The sequence below is a fragment of the Paramormyrops kingsleyae genome, chromosome 12 (genome assembly GCF_048594095.1).
Source record: "Paramormyrops kingsleyae isolate MSU_618 chromosome 12, PKINGS_0.4, whole genome shotgun sequence".
NCBI lineage: Eukaryota > Metazoa > Chordata > Actinopteri > Osteoglossiformes > Mormyridae > Paramormyrops > Paramormyrops kingsleyae.
The window spans coordinates 18,525,152-18,547,800 of NC_132808.1; the positions used below are offsets into that span (position 1 = coordinate 18,525,152).

General features: G+C 44.7%; 1 protein-coding gene across 15 annotated transcripts in view; it reads left to right on the top strand.

The window, feature by feature from the left end:
• The first annotated feature begins 722 nt into the window (after positions 1 to 722).
• LOC111842625 (multiple PDZ domain protein) overlaps positions 723 to 22,649 on the top strand; it is a 47,860-nt gene continuing 25,933 nt past the window's right edge. For 14 of the 15 annotated variants that reach the window (XM_023809433.2, XM_023809439.2, XM_023809443.2 and 11 more), the window contains exons 1-19: positions 723 to 873; positions 6,297 to 6,356; positions 8,051 to 8,217; positions 9,911 to 10,060; positions 13,206 to 13,345; positions 13,512 to 13,725; positions 13,941 to 14,069; positions 15,512 to 15,703; positions 16,122 to 16,224; positions 16,319 to 16,407; positions 17,353 to 17,554; positions 17,919 to 17,996; positions 18,246 to 18,325; positions 18,600 to 18,746; positions 19,556 to 19,726; positions 20,055 to 20,258; positions 20,570 to 20,779; positions 21,728 to 21,832; positions 22,372 to 22,527. In XM_023809433.2, the coding sequence (XP_023665201.2) occupies positions 6,341 to 6,356; positions 8,051 to 8,217; positions 9,911 to 10,060; positions 13,206 to 13,345; positions 13,512 to 13,725; positions 13,941 to 14,069; positions 15,512 to 15,703; positions 16,122 to 16,224; positions 16,319 to 16,407; positions 17,353 to 17,554; positions 17,919 to 17,996; positions 18,246 to 18,325; positions 18,600 to 18,746; positions 19,556 to 19,726; positions 20,055 to 20,258; positions 20,570 to 20,779; positions 21,728 to 21,832; positions 22,372 to 22,527 (2,553 nt within the window). In that variant the 5' untranslated portion in view covers positions 723 to 873; positions 6,297 to 6,340. The remainder of the gene's footprint in view (positions 874 to 6,296; positions 6,357 to 8,050; positions 8,218 to 9,910; positions 10,061 to 13,205; positions 13,346 to 13,511; positions 13,726 to 13,940; positions 14,070 to 15,511; positions 15,704 to 16,121; positions 16,225 to 16,318; positions 16,408 to 17,352; positions 17,555 to 17,918; positions 17,997 to 18,245; positions 18,326 to 18,599; positions 18,747 to 19,555; positions 19,727 to 20,054; positions 20,259 to 20,569; positions 20,780 to 21,727; positions 21,833 to 22,371; positions 22,528 to 22,649) is intronic. The other variant, XM_023809436.2, reaches the window with a different exon arrangement.

The following is a 22,649-nucleotide window of genomic DNA, read 5'->3' on the forward strand; positions in this document are numbered from 1 at the left end:
TGAATGTTAACCTTTGCCAGAGGGGAAAGCTTGTTCCCTTATTAAAAATGGCTTTTCCTCGTGCTTTCGGTAAACGCAGACAGAGTTGGTTGGGGGGGGGAGCGGTACAAGATCAAATGTACAAAAATAGCAAAGTAACATTCAGTCAAAGGAAACCAATAAAAACGATTATTTAAGTTGTTAGAACTACTTAAAACATTTAAAGTGACATCCAGTACGCTTATTTGAAATAGTATATCTCTGTGTGTGTACAGTATGTGTTTTATTTGTACGTTTCTTGGTGTGTGTATGTGTGTAGGCCTACACACACAATGCATTAAAATTATGAATTGCAAAATCGTATTGGTTTAGGGCTTCGTAATTTCATTCCATGTCACATGCACATTTGTAGATGTGGTAGCCTAATTTATTACAATCTGGTGATTTCTGACATTACGAGTTCCTTCTGATATATATCCTATTTTATACAGTTGCCTATTAACAATAAGGACATTAAATATACAGCGTGAGTTTCGTATTGCTGTCTGCAGACCTGATAAGATACTGCCCTGTTCGAGGACACCCCAGCGGTAACAACTCGCTGCTTTTTCTAAATCGGATTAACCTTTGCGTGCACATTCCGTAAAAGCGCGGCGTTTCCCGGCCAGCCGCTGCAGTTACGGCGTCCGCCGAGCGGCGGTGTTTGTGACCCCACCCCCGCCCCCCGTTAGTCGGCAGCGGGCGGCCGCCCTTGGAAACGCGTCCGGGTTGATCGTGTTACACTGAGTCCCGTCTTGAAGCCCTAAGGCGAGCGCTGTTAGCCGGACTGCTGGGAAACGAACAGGACGGGGTATGTCCTGCACCCGGAGGCGCAGGGAGCGACATTGCCGCCTTGTAAGTCTCCCGATTTCACACTTTATTTTAGCCCGATCGGAAACGTATCCTCATCTCCAGTGACATCTATCACTCCTTAAGAACCGAAATGCAATGGCTACAGTGTAGTCGGGAGCTGTTCATGTCTGTTAGCTGTACTGAGACACTTTATACGCTGCAGTGTTTCGTCGCACTTAAAAAATACCGTTCGGTCGGCTTGTAGATTTTAATGAGATCTTCTAAAATGGGAAATTAGGAACGCAACAAAGAAAGCCGTGACCGGATTAAGGGGGGAGTAGCTGGGATGCATTCTTTGTCCCGGCCAGCGAGTTGGGTCGGAAGCCTGTTGATTCAGCTTCCCGCACAGGGATGGGGGGGGGTGAAAAGCGGATTGCGTTGCACTTTTAACGCAGGGAGCCTAGTTTCATACTGGCATCCTACTCGTATATCTGTAGAACAGCTTGGACGGACAAACAGATGGATGAAGAATGCAGTTTTATTGCCCAATCTTCTTCACTCCGGATAGATGCGGTTACTGTTCAAGTGGGCGGATAGTTTGATGAAGTATGCGCCTTAAATGTCAGAATTAGGCTGCTGCGATAAGCGGAGCCGATCGGCGCGACTTATCAGCTTCGGGATGGGAAACGTTAGCCTTATCTATGGGCTGTGCTTGTTTACACAGCCGATAACGGTGACATCCGAAAGCATACCTCACATGCCGCGGACAGTGAGTGATTTCACAGGGACCGACGAAAGATGCGGTGTGCGGGGCTCTCCGAGTAACGGGAAGGGCCGCCTTGTATTGTGTCTGCTGAATGTTACAATTTGGAGGGATGAGTGATCGGTTTAAGTACAGCACATTTCATACCACCCGAAAATGAACTTAGTAGTTAGGTGTGACGTATTTTTCTTTTGCGTCATATGTCTTTGCCTCATATGGGAGAAATTGCCACCTTACCGCTGACAATGGCCTCATATATTACATAGTTGACGTTACCACGTTTATTCCCATTTTAGTTATCATCGCCAGTATAGTTGTCCCTTCCCAGTTCTACAGCAACTTAAAAAGCCACGTTCACCAGATATCATGTTACTTTAGTAAGTTTTTCTTTCTTATTTTTATTAGCCTATAATTGAAATTTCTCATTAAAAATGTAATCTTTAACCAGCACATTAAAACGTGCATGTTTCCCAGAATTACTGAAGGATACAGAAGGTAGGAGATGACCATCAATTATATAAATAATTTCGTTAGTATTAGTGTAAATATTATCTTACAAACTTAATTTATCCATCCATCTTCCAACTGCTTATCATGGTAAGGGTGATTGTGGGGGTGGCGGGGGAGGGGACTGGGGCTTATCTCAGGCAGCAGGGGGCATTAGGCTGGGGTAAATCCTGGACAAGACACTTTATTTCTTTGTTTATTGACAAAATACCATGGTGATGCTGTAAATAAATTAGACCTCTTGGGCTCTGAACTATTGCAGAACACAGAGCTGACATAACGACAGATGTCTGAAACAACTTATCTTATTTTAAGGCAATTTGCAGATGTTAATCCTTCAATAAGAGTATTAGTTGCTAATAAACGTCTGAATAACCTTGATTTGTGGCATTTAACAGGAATGCTAGCTGCTGCAATATTTTGAGTGATATGAGTGATAATACACTGCAAATAGCTCCATTTCTAAATTTGATATTATTATTATTGCTGTTGTCATGGGTTGGGGCGGTGGTTAGCGCTGTTCCCTCGCACCTCTGGGACAGGGGTTCGAGTCTCCGCCCTGGCTCCCTATGCGTGGAGTTTGCACGTTCTCCCCATGTCATCATGGGGTTTCCTCCAGGTACTCCAATTTCCGACCACAGAATAAAAATATGCTGAGGTTAATTGGCATTACCAGATTGCCCATAGATGTGAATGATGTGTGAGCCCTACAATCGGTTGGTGCTCCATCCTGTGTTATTCCCTGCCTTGTGCCCTTAGCTTCAGGGATAGCATAGGACAAGTGCTTATGGAAAATGGTTGGTTGTGTGGTGGTGCAGTGGTTAGCACTGTTGCCTCACACCTCTGTGGTTCAGGGTTCATCGTGGGGTTTCCTCTTGTTGCTCCGGTTCTCCCCTCCACCCCACAGTCGAAAAACATGCTGAGGTTAATTGTAGTTGCCAAATTGCCCATAGGTGTGCGTGTGTGAATGTATGGTATGTGAGTGTGCCCTGCAATGGGTTGGCGCCCCATCCTGGTTTGTTCCCTGCTTTGTGCCCTGCAATGGGTTGGCGCCCCATCTTGGGTTGTTCCCTGCTTTGTGCCCGTAGCCTCCAGACCCCCTATGACCATGAATAGGACAAGCGGCTTCTGAAAATGGATGGATGGATGTTGTTATTGTTAAGTTGTTGTTAAGAGATTAGACTTGGCTGTCCAGGAAATGTAATGTACTTTTATTTTGTAGGTGTGTCCTTTTATTCCCAGGGGGGTATTCCATGAAGCAGGCTTAAGGGATTTATTTTGACAAGTCAGGCTTACTTAAGTGAGAGTTCCGTTCCATCAACGTGTCTTAAATGAATCCCCACTGAATTACCATGGTAACTTAGGCCTGCGAACAAACCTGGTCCGAACCAGGCTAACTGTCTCACTTAGTTTAGCGTTGTCTCAAAGAACGTCAGACGTGTGGGAACAGATTCCCAAAAGATCGATCCGTCAGAAATTCTGTAATCTTACTATTCATGTCATGTAATCTGTTGAATTATATGTCCTCAGATTTTGCATTATATTTTACATTATCTGATTGAATTTTTTTGTTAATCTGTAAGGTGTACCAAAATGACATGATTTTGTTTGAGTTAGCGGGAGAATGAGTCTTGTATATATGTATATAAAAAAATGGAACCGTGTAGAGAATAAGCAGAGAATAAAAACCATCTTTTCTGAAGTAAAGCTCTGCATGATACTTCCATAATATGGAGAACAGAGTTGAGATTGCTACATGATCAATATAATAAAGCCTATAAAATCACGTCTTAGCATTCCAATTAATTCCAAAATAATTACAGTAAAATCCCGTTATAGTGGACTCGCTTGTAACGGAATATCGTCTATAACGGACGAGGTGCATCCCATACGAACATGCAGAAAAAGCATCGGATATAGCGGACTCGCATATAACGGAATTTCGCTTATAATGGACAAACAATGTGGTCCCCAGGGCTGCTTTTAGCTGTAGTTCTGTTCGGCTATAACGGACATGCAGTTCCGCCGACAAGGCGCGTGGCGTGCCGGTGATATCCAGCGCAGATACATACGTAGTCGGGATTATTAATAGTCACGCATCTGGTCAGGTAAAGTTGGATTACTACATGTACAATATAATAATCCATACCACAAGTGTGTCTGCTGAGGTGTGGCATGAGTAAGTGGTGTCCTGTAGTTGTGTTCTGGGCATACAGCAACTCTGGATGTAACGGACTGTGTTGCCAGGTCCCTTGAAGTCCGTTATAACGGTATTTTACTGTAAAATAAAAGCAGACGCATATTACAAAGGTGAAACATGAAATGCAATGACTGTAATTGGGGGAAAAAAATCTGTTAAAATAATATGAACAGGAAAATATCTTTATATTTTTAGTCACTGTCTACTTTGAAAGTTTACTACTAAAATAGCAAAGACAACATACGGTTATTTGTGCAGAACATTTCACACAGATGTGATTTAAGATCAAATAATATTATACAGTAAGAATGACAGGTGAAATCAACCCAGAAGGTTCCCCGTTGGCTATGGGGATCGAACCAGCAACTTTCGCATTATAAGGCGACAGCATAAACCACTGTACCACCATGCCACTGTACTAAGCACTTGTAACATTTACGTAACATGCATTTAGTCTGTCTGCAATGCATTGCCAAGCCAACTCCCTGATTGTGTTTATGGCCACAGTATTGCCTTTTTTTTAACGATTATATCTTTATATTTTTCATACAGGTCCATCAGCAGCGTTTATTCTGCGGCGTAAAAGAAACACCGCTCTCGTTTTACAGGCTTTGCGACTTATTTGGTTGATCTATCGTTCATCCATTTATTTGGGCTTCTTAAATATCGCGGGTGTGCGCACTAAGTGAGACTATGCAAGTCTGTATTGAATGAACCTTGATTAATTAAAACTGAACTGCGTTCGTGGAATGACGTGAGGCTAAGTTTAGAGATTGAGGTAGGTTGAGTCTGACTTTTTCGGGAAAGTCTGCCTTTTTTTTTTAGCTACTTTCATGGAATACCCCCCATGTGTCTTTGTTTACAGTGCATTGTTTATGTTTATATACTTATGACCTTTTATACTGTGCTCATGTCTTGTGTATTGTCTGATCCTGTCTATAACTGCAACACTGAACTTTCCCTTTGTGGAATCAATAAAGTTTTTTATCTTTGTCACGGTCTCAAGGGTTTCTGACACTGGGGCGAGGCATGGTGCAGGCGGCAAAGGAAGGTGGACAATCCACTGGCGGCTCACAGGAAAACAGGGGTTTATTAACAGAAACAGGAAATACTAAAAAAAAACAAAGGACCATGAGGGAACTGGTTACACCAAGGAACTGGCATCGAATTAAAAATCAAACACACAGTCAACAAGAACATCAGCAACTACAGCAATGACTCCACCACAGAACAGAGCAGGATAACGACTTATATACTGAGGCCAACAAGAATAATGTAGGACAGGTGGGAAAAAATAACAAGGACTGGCAAAACGGGCAACAAGTGAAACAACTAATTAAATCAAGGAACTCAGAAACTAAGAGAGAAACTAAGAAACAGAATCTAACACTAGGGGAATAACAAAGACAAGTAAAATACAACCATGTGCACAAAGCAGAAAACCAAAATCGAATATAAGTTACAAAACACAGGAACTAGAAGAACTGATATAAATGAAACAGAAGGGAACAAAAATCTATAAAATACAAAAACAGAGGATGTGGGATTTGAACACATGAGAGAGGGGTTTAGAGGTAGCTTCATGCTCAGCTCATTGAGCCATATGGCTATCCAGTGAGCAGGGGACACACACTAAAGACTTTAACAACAGGGAGGACAGGATGGCCAGTTACACCTGCTGGCCAAATGGGGAGGAGACACGAAAGACTGGGACAGATGGGTGCCGACCCTGACAATCTCATCTTTTCTCATCCCATCTTATTCATTAATTTTTTTTCTATGGTCATTGTATGGCTCAGAGCCTCAAAGGTCATGGGATCGAGTCCTGAGGCTGGCAGGGTAACCAAATTACAGTTGGGCCCCTCAACAAGGCCCTTAACCCCAGCTGCTGCAGGAGTGCTGGATGCTGGCTGACCCTGACCTCTGACCTCTGAGCCCAAGCTTTCCTCACTTGGCCGTCACATCGGGCAAAAGTTTTTGTTGAATTAATGTAAAAATTGTTACTGTGTCCTGCAGGTCTGAAGAAATAAAAAGAAAATAGCAGCAGAAATTGACTAAAGATGATCGAAACAATGGGTAAGTTCGATTTTCATTTAAAACGCGGCCTGACAGATAGAAAATAATGTGTAAAATAATTTGTCGACTGGTCAAATTGTACTGTAATGGCCTGAATACGATATGGTTAGTTGGTCTTTTGCAGTCTTTACATGTATTATTCTGACTTCTTGCGATGCATGACTGCAATACTTTGCATGATATTTTGCTTTTTGTTATTTTATGAGTTGTCATGGTTGCTAGCTTGGACCTCTAGCAGAAGTGCCCCGTGTCTTTGTTTCTACACACTCAGTAATCACTTGATAAGGTCCACCTGCTTGCTAATGCAAACAGCCTGATCCTCCAAACAACCAATCGTACGGCTGTAACTGAACACATTCAGCACAATGAGATGTGTGATCTAAGCAGTTTTGAATGAGGCGTGATTGTTGGTGCCAGACCTGCTGGTTCCAGCACCTCAGAAACAGAGGTCCTCCTGGGAGTGTCACGTACTACGGTGTCTGGAGTTTGCAGAGAATGATGCAATAAACCAAAAAACAAAACAAAACAAAAAACACACCAGGAGCAGTTCAATGGGAAAAACAACAGCTTGTTAATGAGAGAGGTCAGAGGAGAATAGGTAGATTCCTTGAAGCTATCGGGATGGCCACAAGTGTGAGATAGCAGATGAGAACAATAATGGCGCAGAGAAATGCTTCTCCAAATACGTAGCTCATCCCACATTGCAGTCATTCTGGAGGCAAAAGTGAGTTCTAGCTAAGTGACTGACTTATACGGTATTTGTGTTCTTCTTCAGAAAAGCTATATTTATGCTATTATGTTAGGCGTGGTGAGAAGATCTCTTTCAGGGCACACATGTGTGTTGTGCTACTGTGCATATCCCAGAAGTAACTGGTCAGCAGGTCAACGGGTCAGCAGATCTGTTTCAGCTAGAAATCTTCCTCGGGGATACCAATCAGTGGCTACAGAAGTATTGCAGACCAGTTGGTTTATTTTTTTATGCAGCCTGCAGTCCGAGGAGATGCCCTGCAAAGTGGAAACAAGACAGGTCTTTGGGCACGCTCCGTTAGGTTCCAGACACACTCTCGAGGAGACTGAGATTGCCTATGTCGGGTCCAGAGGAACCGTGACCGTTTGCAGCTAACAAGCACTCAGAAGACCTGCACTAGCTCGGCTTGGTCAACATGGGCCTTGAATACAGTCCGGATGCTATCTTTCAGACGTTGTACCTCCTCTATATCTGTGAAGCGGAAGCTACTGAATCATTGTTATTTTTGAGAAATGTAACACTAAATAGGTTTTTTTTCCTGAGCAAAGTGCAGAGCTACATAATTCTGAGTCCCTGCTTTTGTTGCAGGAATGACTGGACCTTGGCCAAGCCTTGGGGCGGTCATTGTGTTATGGTTCTTACACCATGAATCATTTACATTCAGCTTAACACTTAACACTTATTTGAAGAAGTGAAATACAAGGAAACTGTACTTCAAGACTTTTTAACCCTGCCTTTCAGCAGTTAAGGTGAATCATGTGGTATTTTTTATGACTGGTTCTCTTTTGATTAGTAAAACTAGTGGTTATGCATACAAGAAGACCATGGAATGTGTCAGATTCCTGTTAGGTGGGTGTGGTTGGTCTCAAGGTCTTTCAGCAAAACTCCTGTGTGCCCCTGAAAAGTCTTCCCACTACCTGCCAGTCAGTTACGTAACCTCTAACAGATACCCAGCGTGCCTTGCGGGCTGTGGAGAGGCTCCAGGCCAGGCTGAAAGAGAGAGGGGACCTGCCTACGGAAGAGAAGCTCAGCTTGTTGAAGTCTGTCCTCCAGAGCCCCCTGTTCCACCAAATCCTGACTCTGCAGAAGTCTCTCCAGCACCTCAAGAACCAGGTGGGGAATCAAGGTTTATCCCATTTCGGCTTTATTACACAACTCGAACCCCATTACTTACTCAAAAGCGGATTACCGCTGAGACGTGGAGCTCGGGTGTAACGCAGCACCAGTACCCGTTTCCGTGCTAACCGTCTATAGTTTCTCAAGTAGCCAACACTTGTCCATCAACACACATTACAAGTAGAGGGTCACACGTGGGTTGTGGAAACATGCATGATGTCCGAGTGGAACAGGCTGCAGCCTCTGTTCGCTCGTGCCCTCAGTGCAAGATGAGCCTGGTTTGCCGGCACGGAGGCACTGGTTGGGGCCCGCTGGGGATGTTGTCCTAGGAATGGGAAAGTATGCGAGAAATGCAGTGGGAGGCAGATCTGGAACACGTCACCACTCCGAATCCCTGTGGACGCTTTCGGAAAGCCCTGCTTCAGCTCTCTGTCGGGTTAATGATTTTCCCAATACATTAGCTCCGCCTTCTAAACCGAATCCTCACACCCCTACAGGCCCGACGGAAAAACGGCACAACGGAGGAAAATAGACTATAAAAACAAGCTATAAAGTCTTAATTAAAACGCAAGCGGTGGGAGTCGAGTGCAATTCCTGGTGTTAATGTTGTGAAAAGGCAAGCTGTCTGTTTTCAGCACGAGGCTGTCCCTGAGCAAGCTATCTCAGCTGGGATTGGGTTTCTGCTTGAAAGCCTAGTAGCGGGACAGCATACTCGTGCCACACGCACGCACAGACAGGGCCCGATTCTCCGCGGGTGTCGCTATGGCAACGAGCTTGCGCGCGACAGCATAGAAGCACCGCACCGAGTGTAGTGGAGCAGAAACAATTTCTTAAATGTGCAAGAACCAAGAGGGAACATTAATCGGCTTATGCCAGGCTCTCTCTCTCTCTCTCTCTCTCTCTCTCTCTCACACACTCACACTCATTGCTCTCTCGGCTCAGTACGGGCCGCACTGCCATCTTTGGGGGGGGGTACCAGACCACAGCGTGTAATTACACAATACGCTGAGTATCACTAAGCAAACACGTGTTAAGTGAGAGAAGGTTAAGTATATGTTAGGTACCGTTTTATGGTGAAATGCTTCATGACAGGAATCGGAAGCATTTGCATTTAACTGTATTGAATATAATAGGAGTATCTGGTGTCTGTTTTTCAGCTTGTTGCAAGTTAGTTGAAACATGCAAATGTTACTGAAGGACAAACATTAGCGAATGCTGCTTCTCGATTGAACGGAACGACATGCTTTGTTTAGAACGTTTTTCAGGAATCCACTGAACAACTCAGTCACATGTCTGTGATGCTATAGATCAGGGTTCTCCAATTCTGGTCATAGAGGTCCAGCACAGTTTGTGGATTTTTCTGCTCAAACACACCTACTAAACTGATTAAGATGTGCATGAGCAGGGAAATCTGCAGACTGGTGGATCATATTTCATAGTTCAAGAATTTGGAAGAAGGTTATCCTTATTTTTGTGACACTTGACTCTAATGATCCCATTATTTCTGATAAATTATGGACAGCATCCGTTCTTTAAATGCCTGCAGCATTATTTTCACAAAACATCTCTTTCTGTGTGTTTTTCTTCCCAATGAATGTGATACAATTTTATTGGCGTATTGTCCTACCCAAGTGACAGCAGCTAATCACAATATGGTTTCAATTTCCCTTGTTATTGGAATGTGTGCCAGGGAGGCTCCATTCCAGTGCCTGGTGACCTGGGTGACCCACACCTACCTGCTCGGCCCAGTGTCAGTCACATACCACCCCTGGATCTCCAGTTGGCTAATGGCACGCCTTCTGCTGAGGAGCTGGATCACGTGCTATGCGCTATGGCTCAGGTACGACAAATCAAGCATGACACACCCGTCCGTGTCTGAAAAAACCAAGGCTACACTATCTTCCAGTTATTTGTCTTTCTGTTATAATGGAAATTCACACTGGATTCATATACATATACAGTAATCCCCTTGTATCCATGGTCTCAGTTATCAGCGGTCTCAGTTATCAGCGGTCTCAGTTATCTGCGGTTTACCGCAGTCCGAAAAAAAATCATACAATGTGTAATAGTGTCTTTTCATTGTTCATTCGTCCTTTGAGGGGTATAAAAAGCATGATTTTCATTGCTCTGTCATCCCTTGATGTATGATAGTTTTTTCACTGTTCTATGGTCTCTAGGCTAAAACGTCTGAATCCCTTTCATTCCAGATAGTATTGTACTATATACTTTGGTATAAAAATGTACAATGTACTTAATTATTATTGTATTTAATATTGGTAATGTCTGACGGTGCATAATTTCAGTTAACATACATGAGTTTGTGAGAATCACGCTATATATGGGGTCCGTAGATGGTTCGCTATTATCCACGGATTCGGCTATCCGCTGTAGGGCTTGGAGCATATTACCTGTGGATACGGGGATTACTGTAGTGTTTGTTGTTATGTAGTTTAGTCATTATTGTTTACAGATATGATAACACAATAATTTGTAAACTGCCAAACATTTGCACTCCCTTAGCTATTTATTTGCTTGTGCATTGGACCCAGTTAGTATAATTGCTCAGTATCTATCCTAATTATCAATATTTGTTATACTGTGAGTGCTTTGTTATTCATTTCACTCTAATTACCATTGTTAGAGCCAGAATATACTGACAGAGCTACTTACTTTCTCATTCTGATTAAAGTAGTATGTCATTCCCATCCTCATCTGGAGAGACAACACCTACGTCTTTCTTTTAATGTTGAAAACCTGCTTAAGTATCACACTCCCATGCTTAATGAGTATCTTCTGGGTTGTTCTGATTGTTCAGTAATATGTGTATGCCACTTTTATTTATGTATTCATATTATTGTAAATGTGGGTGAGTTAGTTAGTTACGTTGACTTTTAACGCCATGCTGGCAACCACAGCTTTATTCATGGTGAGCAAATGGACATTAAAAGATATTGAACAATTAAAAAGGATAAAACCTCACAAATAATTAAATTGTTACAAACAGTCAAAGCAATCTTACCAAGATGTTTAAGATGAGTTGTCGGTAAAAAATCTAAAAGCCTCTAAATTGATTTTACGAAAAAACTCAAAGAGCCAGGATAATGATAAGGATGTCAAGGAGAGTTAATGAATGGACAATGCAACAATACAACGTAGACAATGCAACAATACAACGTGGACAATGCAACAATAAAACGTGCTAAATAGTCAAAGGAGTTTTACATGCAGGACAGACAGCTGTGAGGTGCAAATTTCAATATGACGGTTGTTATGGATACTTGGGTGAGGTGATTAACGTGTGACTATAGCGCTGTAGCTGAGCTTACAGAGCTGTGGGTAGCTGTGAACGGACATGTATGTCCAGCCTTAGCTTACGAGGTCCGTGGTTATTATTTATATGCGTTATGGCTTTGTTGATATTGCAGTTATTGTTTTTCAGTATAGAACATGAGTTTTCAAACCATTTATTCAAAGGTCCGCATCACATTTTTGCTCAAAGTCAGAGGTCCGGAACAACTTTCAATAACAAAATGGCATTTCCTGTACTTTCACAAATAAACAACAACTTTCCGTATAGGCATCGGAATACAGACGCTCCCTGGGCTACGATAGTACGTGTTACTATTTTTCAACGATTATTCAATAAATAACATGAGATATTCAACACTTTACTATAAAATAGGCTTTGTGTTGATGATTTTGCCAAACTGTATGCTAATGTAAGTGTTCTAAGCATGTTTAAGGTCGGCTAATCTAGGCTAGGCTAGGCTATGATGTTTGTTAGCTTAGGTCTACTGTATTTCTATGTATAATAGCTTTGCTTATATTGCCTTACAATAGCTTTATGGGAATGTAACCCCATCATAACCCGTCTGTATAACAATAATGGGATCTTTTAACACCAGCTGATTGTTTTTGTACTTCAAACCACATTAAACACTCATTCATAAAGTGCATTATTGGTTGTTTCCAGATTAACTTGCAGTTCTGTAAGCATCTGACCTGGTATAGAGTTTTCTATGACCATAATACCCAATGAATTAAAACAAAAAGGAAATGATTTTTTCTAGAACAGTTCTAGGTGGGGCACAGAGAAAAGGCTGGGTGCTCGTCGTTCCCTTAGGCCCAGCCGTGGCTCATGCAAAGTTCAAACCCCGCTCTGCTGAGCTAAAGTTTTGCCTTTACTTCCTCCCTCTATAGTCTTCAGCAGACTCATGACCTGAAAAGTCCGGGGTGCCGTGGAGGGAGGGGAAGATTAGGACAATTCTATGGGCCCCTGAGGGACAGGGGCCTTGAAAATTTGGAATATAACTGGATTGGTCTGGGTTCGGGGCCCAGTATGATATGCTTTCATGGGGCCCAAAATCTCCAGCGACACCGCTGAGAAAGGTTCCACTTTAAAGCTAGTTTGGGCCTCTCTAAACGAGGGGCTCTCCTCAGTCTTCTGTATCCATTGGCCCTTGCGGTATTGCCTGCCTTGATTGGCAGAAAGGCTTCGCAGAAGATGATGAGATAAGCCGGCCTGGACCCTGCTGGAAATGCCACCCTTTGTGTGTCTCTGAGTCTCCTCTGTCTCTAGGGACAGGGATCACTCTAACAAACACCAAATATAGCAGCTCTTCAGAAAAAGCAAGGTGTACTTTTCAAGTAGGGTTCATAGGATTGAAGATTGAAGTGTATATACAATATTCGTTCAAAGTTGAATCTTAACCATTCTGGCAAATCAGACATCATATCCCAAGATGAGTAATATGGCCTCCTATTGTTGGTAATATTTTAAAAGCAGTTGGAAATTTAGCAATTTCCTCCCACCTCCATCCAGTATGGGGGGGCGGGGCGGCTGCAGCCTATCCCAATGGTGAGGAAATGGTTCTACTTGCTGAGCCACCGTGCCATGCATCATACAGACCGATTCTGAGAAGAGGGGGTCTCACATCATCACATTGGCGCTGAGCTAATCGTCCTGAGTGTCTCCTGGCTTGCAGGGTCGCCCGGTGGCTCATATCGAGCTGCAGAAGCCGACCGCGGGGGGCCTGGGATTCAGCGTGGTGGGTCTGCGCAGTGAGCACCATGGGGAGCTGGGCATCTTTGTACAGGAGATCCAGCCTGGCAGCGTGGCACACTGGTACGTAACCATCTGGTGCTGTACTGCATTGCATTATGGGTAACACCTAGATTACTCCCGTCAGCGTGATCTACATGCATTGCCACAAAAGTCAAAGGAAGGAACCCATTTCACTGTGGACCACAAGCAGGGTCATTTAGTACCTCCTCACATTCCTGTTTCGTAGTGATGGGAGGCTGAGGGAGGGAGACCAGATCCTGTCCATCGACGGGCAGCTCCTGGACCAGACGGTGACCCATCAGCAGGCTGTGAGCTTTCTGCAGAAGGCCACAGAGAAAGTGCACCTAGTGGTGGCCCGGGGACGCCCCCTGCAGCCGGCCAGCCCTGTGGTGTCCCGCACGCCTTCATCCGCCAGCACCCTGTCGGCCCACTCCAGCATGGTGAGAGTCTGCCTCCGAAAAAGGCTCCTCAATCCGTAATCTGGAAAATCACTTAATTAGGTTAATTAGAAGGGATGATGTCAGGTGACTCACACAGGGTGTCAGGTTAATGACCTTCCTCAACGATAGAGCAGCACTAAGATGGCTACCGGGGCTCGCTTCTGTTACAAAATGGATGAACGGGGTGTGTGCTGGCTTGGATTCCCTCCCGGAAGGTGCAGCGGCGGCACGTGGAGATTGTGGAGCTGGTGAACGATGGCACGGGCCTTGGATTCGGCATCGTGGGGGGCAGGAGCACCGGCGTCATTGTCAAGACCATCCTGCCTGGGGGAATAGCAGACCAGGTACCTTTCATGTGTGTGGGGGCAGATTGGCTCTATCTATCTATCTATCTATCTATCTATCTATCTATCTATCTATCTATCTATCTATCTATCTATCTATCTATCTATCTGTCTGTCTATCTGTCTGTCTGTCTGTCTGTCTGTCTGTCTTTGTAATCTTATCTATATAATCTTTATCTGTATATTCATGTAATCTTTATCTATGTAATCTCTATCTATCTATCTATCTATCTATCTATCTATCTATCTATCTATCTATCTCTCTTTGTAATCTTATGTATATAATCTTTATCTATCCTTCTATCCATGTAATCTTTATCTATGTAAGGTACATTTCAGTTTAATTTGCAAAAAAATAAATTGACTTTAGCCTCGATGTTCACTTAAATGGATCGATAACCTGGCAAGTGTTTCACAGTAAATTTTAAAATTGGATTCTCGTACACAAACACTACTGGATAAACAATAGTGATTAAAAGCACTAAGAGGCGTAATTAAATAAAGCACAGCTTAGTGAATTCTTTGGGTGTGATGCTAATTATGGGAATTACTGTCCACCGCGTACAAAAGCAGACGGACACTAATAGGTCCCACCTAATGATAGCCAGTGACCTTTTTGAGATTCAGTTACTACTGTAGAGCTTAGCTCTGCATTTCTCCTCCTTGCTCTCTCTCTCCCTCTTTCCACCTAATGGCCATGCAAATGCCTGCCCTTTCCACCAGGATGCAAATGCCAGGGGTCATAGTGCAGAGTAATGCATTGTAGTAGTAGCTGTTTGTTTACTTGATTGTTGTCATTGGAGTTGACATGTCACTTCTAGATAGGAAAGGAGGCAAAAATACTGAATCTGGAGCAAACTGAAATGCACCATCCGTACGAAGCAAATTTGTGTGACCTATGAATCACTTAGCACTGGCTGTCAGCCCTAAGTCCTACGCTGATGAATATAGACTGGAGTTAACTCGCAGAATTATGTTGGACCTGGTGTTTCTGGTATTAAAAGAGTATAGAAGAGCATATTTATGGTATTTGGTACTAAAACAAGGGTGTATATTGGGGCGGAGTCACAGGGGCACGGGCTGTAGCTGATTGGTCCCTGGAGTACCCCCTCCCTCGTTACTCACTGATTCAAAACATATTATTGGCTAATGATAAGCTTGGCCCCTCGCTATGAATTGTTCCCTCTCTTATGTCCCCCACCTTAATAAAATCCTAGTATTGCCTCAGGCCTAGAGGCCTTTATAAATAAGGTGCTAGAGCACGGAGATTTCGATTCAGCCTCAGGTTATATGAGTAATTTTATGAGTAAAATTAACATAAGATCAGTGGAAATGAGACTGGGAAACTGTGATGAAGTGGACTCCGGGGGTGTCCCGGGGGGGGGGGGGGGGTTCCCAGGTGAGTGCTCCAGGGTGGGTTTAATGGCAGTTTTTCCTTCCAGGACGGACGTCTGCGCAGCGGGGATCAGATCCTGCAGATCGGGCACACAGACCTGTACGGCATGAGCAGCGAGCAGGTGGCACATGTGCTGCGGCAGTGTGGTAACCACGTGCGGCTCGTCATCGCCCGCGGCACCCCCGACGATCCCACCCCCACGTCTGGCCCCGCTCTGCCCACGGTTGCCGAGCAACAGGTATCCTCCGCGTTCTGTGATGGACCCAGCTGTGCACATTTCTCGTGGGCCAGTAGGCTTGCTGGTCTCTGCGGCAGATAAAACTTTATTATTATGTTTTTCATTTTTTTGTCCGAAATACATTTACAGCCATCAGGAGTCAAAAGCATTCCTGTGTAGAATTTTCTCCCCTTGTTCCCCCAGAGGCAATCTATGCACTTCAGTGGTGGTGGGGGGGGGGGCTTTTAGAGAGGTAGGGGTCAGGGATGGACATCAGCTGTGTCATGCAGTTGTGTGGAGAGGGGGGGATGATGGATTCGAGAGTAAGAACCCAAAGAACTTAGACTGACGACTGGTCAGAAGCCAGAGGAACTTCTGCGCCGGAAGCTATGTTGGCTACGTGTCTGACATGCAGTGTGGGGACCTTCCTCTGACATAGGGCGCCGAGGATGAAGATGCGGACATCTTTGATGTGGAGCTCACCAAGAACATCCAGGGACTGGGCATCACCATCGCTGGTTACGTTGGAGACAAAAACCTCGGTAACCGGCCTTGATCTCCCAAACACTGTTAAACATTGGCTAATGTGGTAGTTCCTTCCCTTAGGTTACAGCTTATGCTCCTTTCCTGTTATAGAGCCCTCTGGTATTTTCGTAAAAAGCATCACCAAGGACAGTGCCGTGAAACGGGACGGTCGGATTCACGTCGGCGACCAAATTATAGCGGTATGTTCCTGTGCATTTACATAATTATTCTGCTGCTGTTGAATAAATCTCTTTATTTTCGGTGCTGCTGAAGCTGCTGGGTTTCCTGTCGTTCTGCGTGGTACCAGATAAGCAGACATATCACTCCATCGGCATATGGCACCGCAAGAGCACTCAGCGCCGGATGGATGGAGACTAACTGAGAGACCCAATTTAGCTGATTTTTATTCGGTGAAGTGTTTTGTTTGTGTGAAAGAGACGTAGTTAAATGCGATTCACGGTTCATAAAAGTTGAACAATGAATTAGATCCCTTTTAGGTAAATATAATTTCCGTTGCGGTGCTTAATTAAAATTGTAGTGTAATTACTGTTTGTAAATGCTTAACAGCTTGGCTGGATAGCTGGGTGCCGAAATTACCGCCATCCAGAATTCTGACTATGGAGCAAAGTACTAGTGCCCAAAATGTATAAAATCAGTTGAGTTTTGTCTTTTATTAGTTAGTTTAACAGATACTTTATCTTAAAATTTGCATGTACAGGGGACTTACACCCTGCTGGAGTAGGTTCTTCCTTTATGGTCCAACCATCGTGTTCCTTTAGGCCCGTGTTCCCCAATCTGGTCCTCAGGGACCTCCAGACAGTCCACATTTTTGCTCCCTCCCAGCTCCTAACCAATCATGAACACCATCCAGGTGTTTTGAGAGCTGGGAGGGAGCAAAAATGTGGACTGTCTGGGACTGACTGCGTTGGAAAACACTGCCCTAGGGTCCAAATGTTGTTCCTGGTTTAGTTCCGTCTGACATGTTTGTTCTTCTGACATGCGGCAGGAACTTTGTGTTTGTATGTGTGAGTGAGTTTCGCGTGCTTTGACCATGTGGACGTGTGTGATTGTGCATGTGGTGGTAGACATGAATGCATGCATATTTACATGCACGGGTGTCCCTGCATGATCTTTGCACCCCCCAGGTGGACGGGATAGACATCCAGGGCTACACCAACCAGCAGGCCGTTGAGGTCCTTCGTCACACGGCCCAGATCGTGCATCTCCGCCTCGCGAGGCGCGGCTTCCATCTGGAGGAGGGGCCCCAAGACATCCAGGAGCCACAGCCCCCACCTGCCGTGGTCAGGGACCTCCCTGTGGAGAGGGCGGGCCTGGACAATACTCCCGGTAGTGCATCCCAACCACTGTGCTTAATGACAGCTTTGGAAAGCCAGGAATGCTCCCTCCAGGCTACTGCAGACTGCTCAGCGAGGATCAGGCCACTACTTATGTTTTTGTACTCCTCATAACAATTATGGGGCCTTTTTTAGGACGTCCCATAATCCTCCACCCAGTCCGTGGAGCTGGCATGGAGGAGGGCTGTAATTAGGAAACCAGAATGAGGGTCTTGGGTTCGTTGAGGGTTACACACACTGGGAGCACAGGCATGCGCACGGAAACACAGGAGTAGCCACGTGTTTTCAGAGCGCCTCTTCGCGTCTGCCATACGTGGGCGCCGGTGTTTACGTGCACGTTCTCCGTGTTCCCGCAGAAGAGAGGTGGCTAAACTCGGTCCGTCGAAGCAGCTTTCCTGTCACCATTCCGGACGACATCCCGGATCCGAAGGACGGTAAATACCGATCGTTAAAATTCCACTTTTGATCGTTTTCCGTGTTTAAGGGAGGCTGCTGACAGGTGTCTCCCCGTTTCCTTCCTCGCACTCGGCGTGGCTGAATTTTATTTGGTTACTCTTTTTTTAGAACTTTAAGATTTGCTTGTTGAATTACTTAGCTGGTAGTTTATTTCACATAAATTATTAATGCAGATTTTATTTCTTTAAGTTAGAGATTGAGATCTGGACCCACATTTTTTTTTTAAGGAATTGAGTTTACCGAAGCTGAAGAAGAGGAGCTGATGAAGAAATGGCAGATCGCACTTGGACCTAGCAATGAAGTAGTGGTATGTAGTATTAAGGACAGCTTCACTTTTTAGTGAACCTAGCTGTGTTTGCTGTACTCTACTTGGCAAGTTGTGCTACGCGGTGAAATGACACACTAATCTCCGTCCATAAAACTAATGGTGATATCCAACTGGAAACAGTGCAAAAATTCTCAATGTTATCACCTTGGTAACCAGTGAGGCTTTTGCGTGTTGGATTTCTGGCCTGAATATTCTTCCAGTCACAGGAGAGCCGTTCATGCTTATTCTGACTGAGCACTGTGTCTCCTGCCAGGTCGCCCAGGTGGAGAAGTTCAGCGAGAACAGCGGATTGGGCATCAGCCTGGAGGCAGACGACGGCCATCACTACATCTGCTCTGTTTTGCCTGACGGACCCGTTGGCCGGAGCAGCAAGCTGTTCAGCGGAGACGAGCTTCTGGAGGTGAGGGCCAGCCCACACAAACACCACACATGGACCAAATCAGCCAAACACCAGCCAAAGATCTAAAGAGTGCTGAGGAAACACAATATCTTCCTTCCAACTGACTGCTTCCAAACAGATACTGTAGACTTCGTCAATTACCCGCTAAGCGTTTCTGAAGTGAACATTGAAAATGCACTAAACACCAGCAAAACATATCAGAAACCCGCTAAAAACCTCCGGCATGAAGCGGTCCCCACCAAACACCCTCAAATGCTGAACATATTCTTAAGACCCTGTTACAACGCATTCTGTAATAATGCCACATTATGTAATAACTTGACAGAATGTAACAAATTTTCATCACATAATGCAGTGTAATTACATAATGTGTTGTCAGACACTTTGTAACAGTGCATTGTGTAATAACTCGACAAAGTGTTACAAATTTATAGACTAGATTATAATTTTATATTGCAGCATAACCTATTATTATCATCATCATCATCATCATTATTATTATCATCATTCAGTGTGTTACATTCTGTTGAATTATTACATAATTTAGCATTATTACATAATGTGTTGTTACAGATCCATTCAGCCAAGTCATGCCCCCAAAATGCTACATCAGCTAAACTGTGGGCAACCAACGTCCTACCGGATGCTTGCTTAGCATCCATAAAGTAGCTTGTCTCCAGCAGAAATCTCGGAAACAAGCACCACCAGACAAATACTGGATCGATAGTCATTTAACACGTCTACAGTACCTCTCATCCTGCCTCGAATCAGTGTTCCTGTTAAGGAAGGAAACCTGATTTGCCCTGCAGGTCAATGGGATACCCCTGATTGGCAAGACACACATAGAGGTGGTGAGCATCCTTAAGGAACTGCCTGTCCGAGTGTACATGGCCTGCTGTCGCCCCGGCCCACTTTTGCTGAGTGACAACGATGCTGACCAATCAAGCACTGAGAAGGCTACTGCCGAGCCAGCTGCTCAGGTATGGCCAGTAGCTGGTTTGGGTTTTCCTGTTCAGACAAATGCATGTTATTCTCCTGTGCAGGTGTAACATTACAGGCAATATAATTAATAAATCACACGTCTGTCACATTCATCCATTTGTCCTTTATGTCTATCCAGCTAATTGGCCGCCTACCAGATGATGAGGATTAGAATTAGAATGTGACAGTTTATACTTTTCAATCCACATAAAGTAGTTCAGGTTGTCTAGAGCATAAGGAGTGGCGATCAGCAGCACCGAGGAACCTTAGTAGAACACAGGGCTTGTGTCGCTTTGGACTGGTTTTAGGCTGGCCTCTTTCTAAAAGGGAGAAGATCCTGGGAACGAAGGTGCTGTTGTCCTTCTCAAGATCCAGAGAGACCTGGAGGACTTTGCCTTTCCCTTGGAGTTTGAAGACCCTGTGAAGGAGAGCACTCTGGGGTCCGCGCTGGCCATGTGGGAGACGGCGATCCAGGACATCGAGTTGGAGAAAGGCGAGGCTGGTTTGGGCTTCAGCATTTTAGACTATCAGGTGACTATCAGCTGTGGGGCGGCTAGCCTTGGGCTAAACGTTAAAGAATGAAAGTGCGTATAAAAACATATTTCACATTTATTGAAGAATTATCTTGTTTGGACGCCAACTGGAGAGAGACCCACCTTTCCAGTGCCATATTCGCATTGAATTATCCAGTAACAGTATTGCATAACGAAGTTTATAAATTCAAATATATGTATATTTACTATTTCAAGTGCAGTTTATGGGTCATTATTCCGATAAAAACCTGAATACTGTCTTCATATTAGTGAATATTCTGATGCTAAGTGACAGTTTCTCTGTTGTAGGACCCAGTGGACCCAGCAAAGACAGTGATTGTGATCCGATCCCTGGTACCAGAAGGTGTGGCAGATCTTGACGGGCGACTGTTGCCTGGTGATCGGCTCATGTATGTCAATGACATGGATCTGGAAAATGCTACCTTGGAGGATGCCGTGCAGGCACTGAAGGGGGCAGCCCCGGGCTGGGTCCACATCGGGGTTGCCAAGCCACTGCCCGTAAGCAAACCGTGTTTCTGGGGGAAAAAAAGGCTGCGGTGACATCCTGGTCTTGAATTAGCTGCGCTTTTGTCTACCTGACCGTCTGTGTGACTATATGTGTGCGTACAGCCAAGCTATTGGCCAGCAGACACCATAAATGACAGCCTTGGAGGGAGACTGGCAGCTGTTTGATGTAAAATGAGTGCACCTGCGTGTGACTTTGTACCTGGTAGCGATGGCTCCTGAATCTTTCATTTGGAGGGAATCACGCAGCGCGATGTCAGTTTCAAAGCCGACATCTCAGGAAGCGGTAGGTCGCGTCCCCCCCACCGGCGCCACGCTCGGTTGTGTTTCGATGCTCTTTGTTCAGTAGCTTCAAAGGCGAAACTGCAGTTCAAAGGCGGGCCAAAGGCTGCTGTATTATTATGCTACTGGCCAGAAGCTCCCAGAGATGCTTCCTGCCCCCTCACATTTACAGAGACGAGGTAGAATATTCCTGCTCAAACAGCCATCCGGACAACTTTTGAGGCCAAGTGCGTGGGGGATGTACTTTTTCCTTCCAAAGGAGATTTCTTGCCGGCGTTTTTTTAATGCCTTCTTTTGTGTCGTTAAGTGAAACGCAGTAGAAATAAAAAACTCCTCTAATCCATCACTGCTAATCGGAAATAATCGACAAAAGTCTTAAAGTATTTGCGACCGAATGTATGGAATTTATGCTGCTCTGTAGTGGCTTGCTTGCAATAAGAAATACTGCATAATTATTAGTCACCTCTGCACTGGATCTGTTTAGCAGAACATTGAACTTGCTAATGAGCCCCCTGCTACTAACATGCTAATTATGCTAATGATCACAAACCAAAAACATGAACTGCAAGTGAATGGTGGACCATGTGCATGAGTGAGCCCCAGTAACCTGGGCCGATCCGCTGGGATCCCTCTCACCGCCCACCTGCTATCTACCTGCAGTTGGACCTTGAGGAAGGCTGCTCTTCTGCAAGGGATCGCCTCACTTTGCAGTTTGAACCAGAGGAGCTCACAGAGACCAGCGTATTTCACGCACAGCTGGCACTGGTCAGTCATACCCCGAGGTCACAGGTCCAGGGTTCGAGGGGCCGCTCTCCAGATGATCCTTTAGACAGATTTAGTGAGTTCTGCCTTTTGCAACTTGAGACCCAAGCACATCCAGGTCATTCAAACCTGAGTTGCCTTGAGTTTTAGGTACAAAGGCTCAGAGTTCACTGAGATCAGAAATACTGTTGAGTAAGCACTCGTGGGAGTTTTGCTTACACAAAAATGTTCTGAAGGCAGATGGAAAATTGATTTGTTCCGAGAGATAACCAATAAGATTGTAGAGGAGGAGGGACCTAGACATCTGAATGATTCATCTTGCCTCCTCTAGTTGATTGGACCCACCTCCTCTACAATCTGATTGGTTATCTCTCTGATCCAATAATTTTTCCCTCTGCCCTCAGACCATTTGTGTAAGTAAAACTCCCATGAGCTGAATAAACTGACTTAGCATGGAGGTTAATGCTGTTGTGCCCCATGGTCACAAATATCATTTACAGGCCTTTTTTTCTTGAGATCTGACTGTTTCTCGTCTCCCGCAGATCGATTCAAATGATGCAGACCTGATGGACGAGAAGTCGTTCGAGGCTCATAGCTCTGAGGATGATACCTTCCAGGCGTCTATGATCGCTCTCCATGGCAGCACCTGTAGTGCTGACCTCGACTACCAGATGTCTCTGGACTCATCAAAACCCAATGTAAGCCTACTCTACGAAAGATCTGTCATTAATTATCCAGGGTAGGTCTAGTTTACCAAATGTCTGTCCATTCACTATCATCCAGAGTTGGTCTACTTTACCAAATGTTTGTCTACCCATTA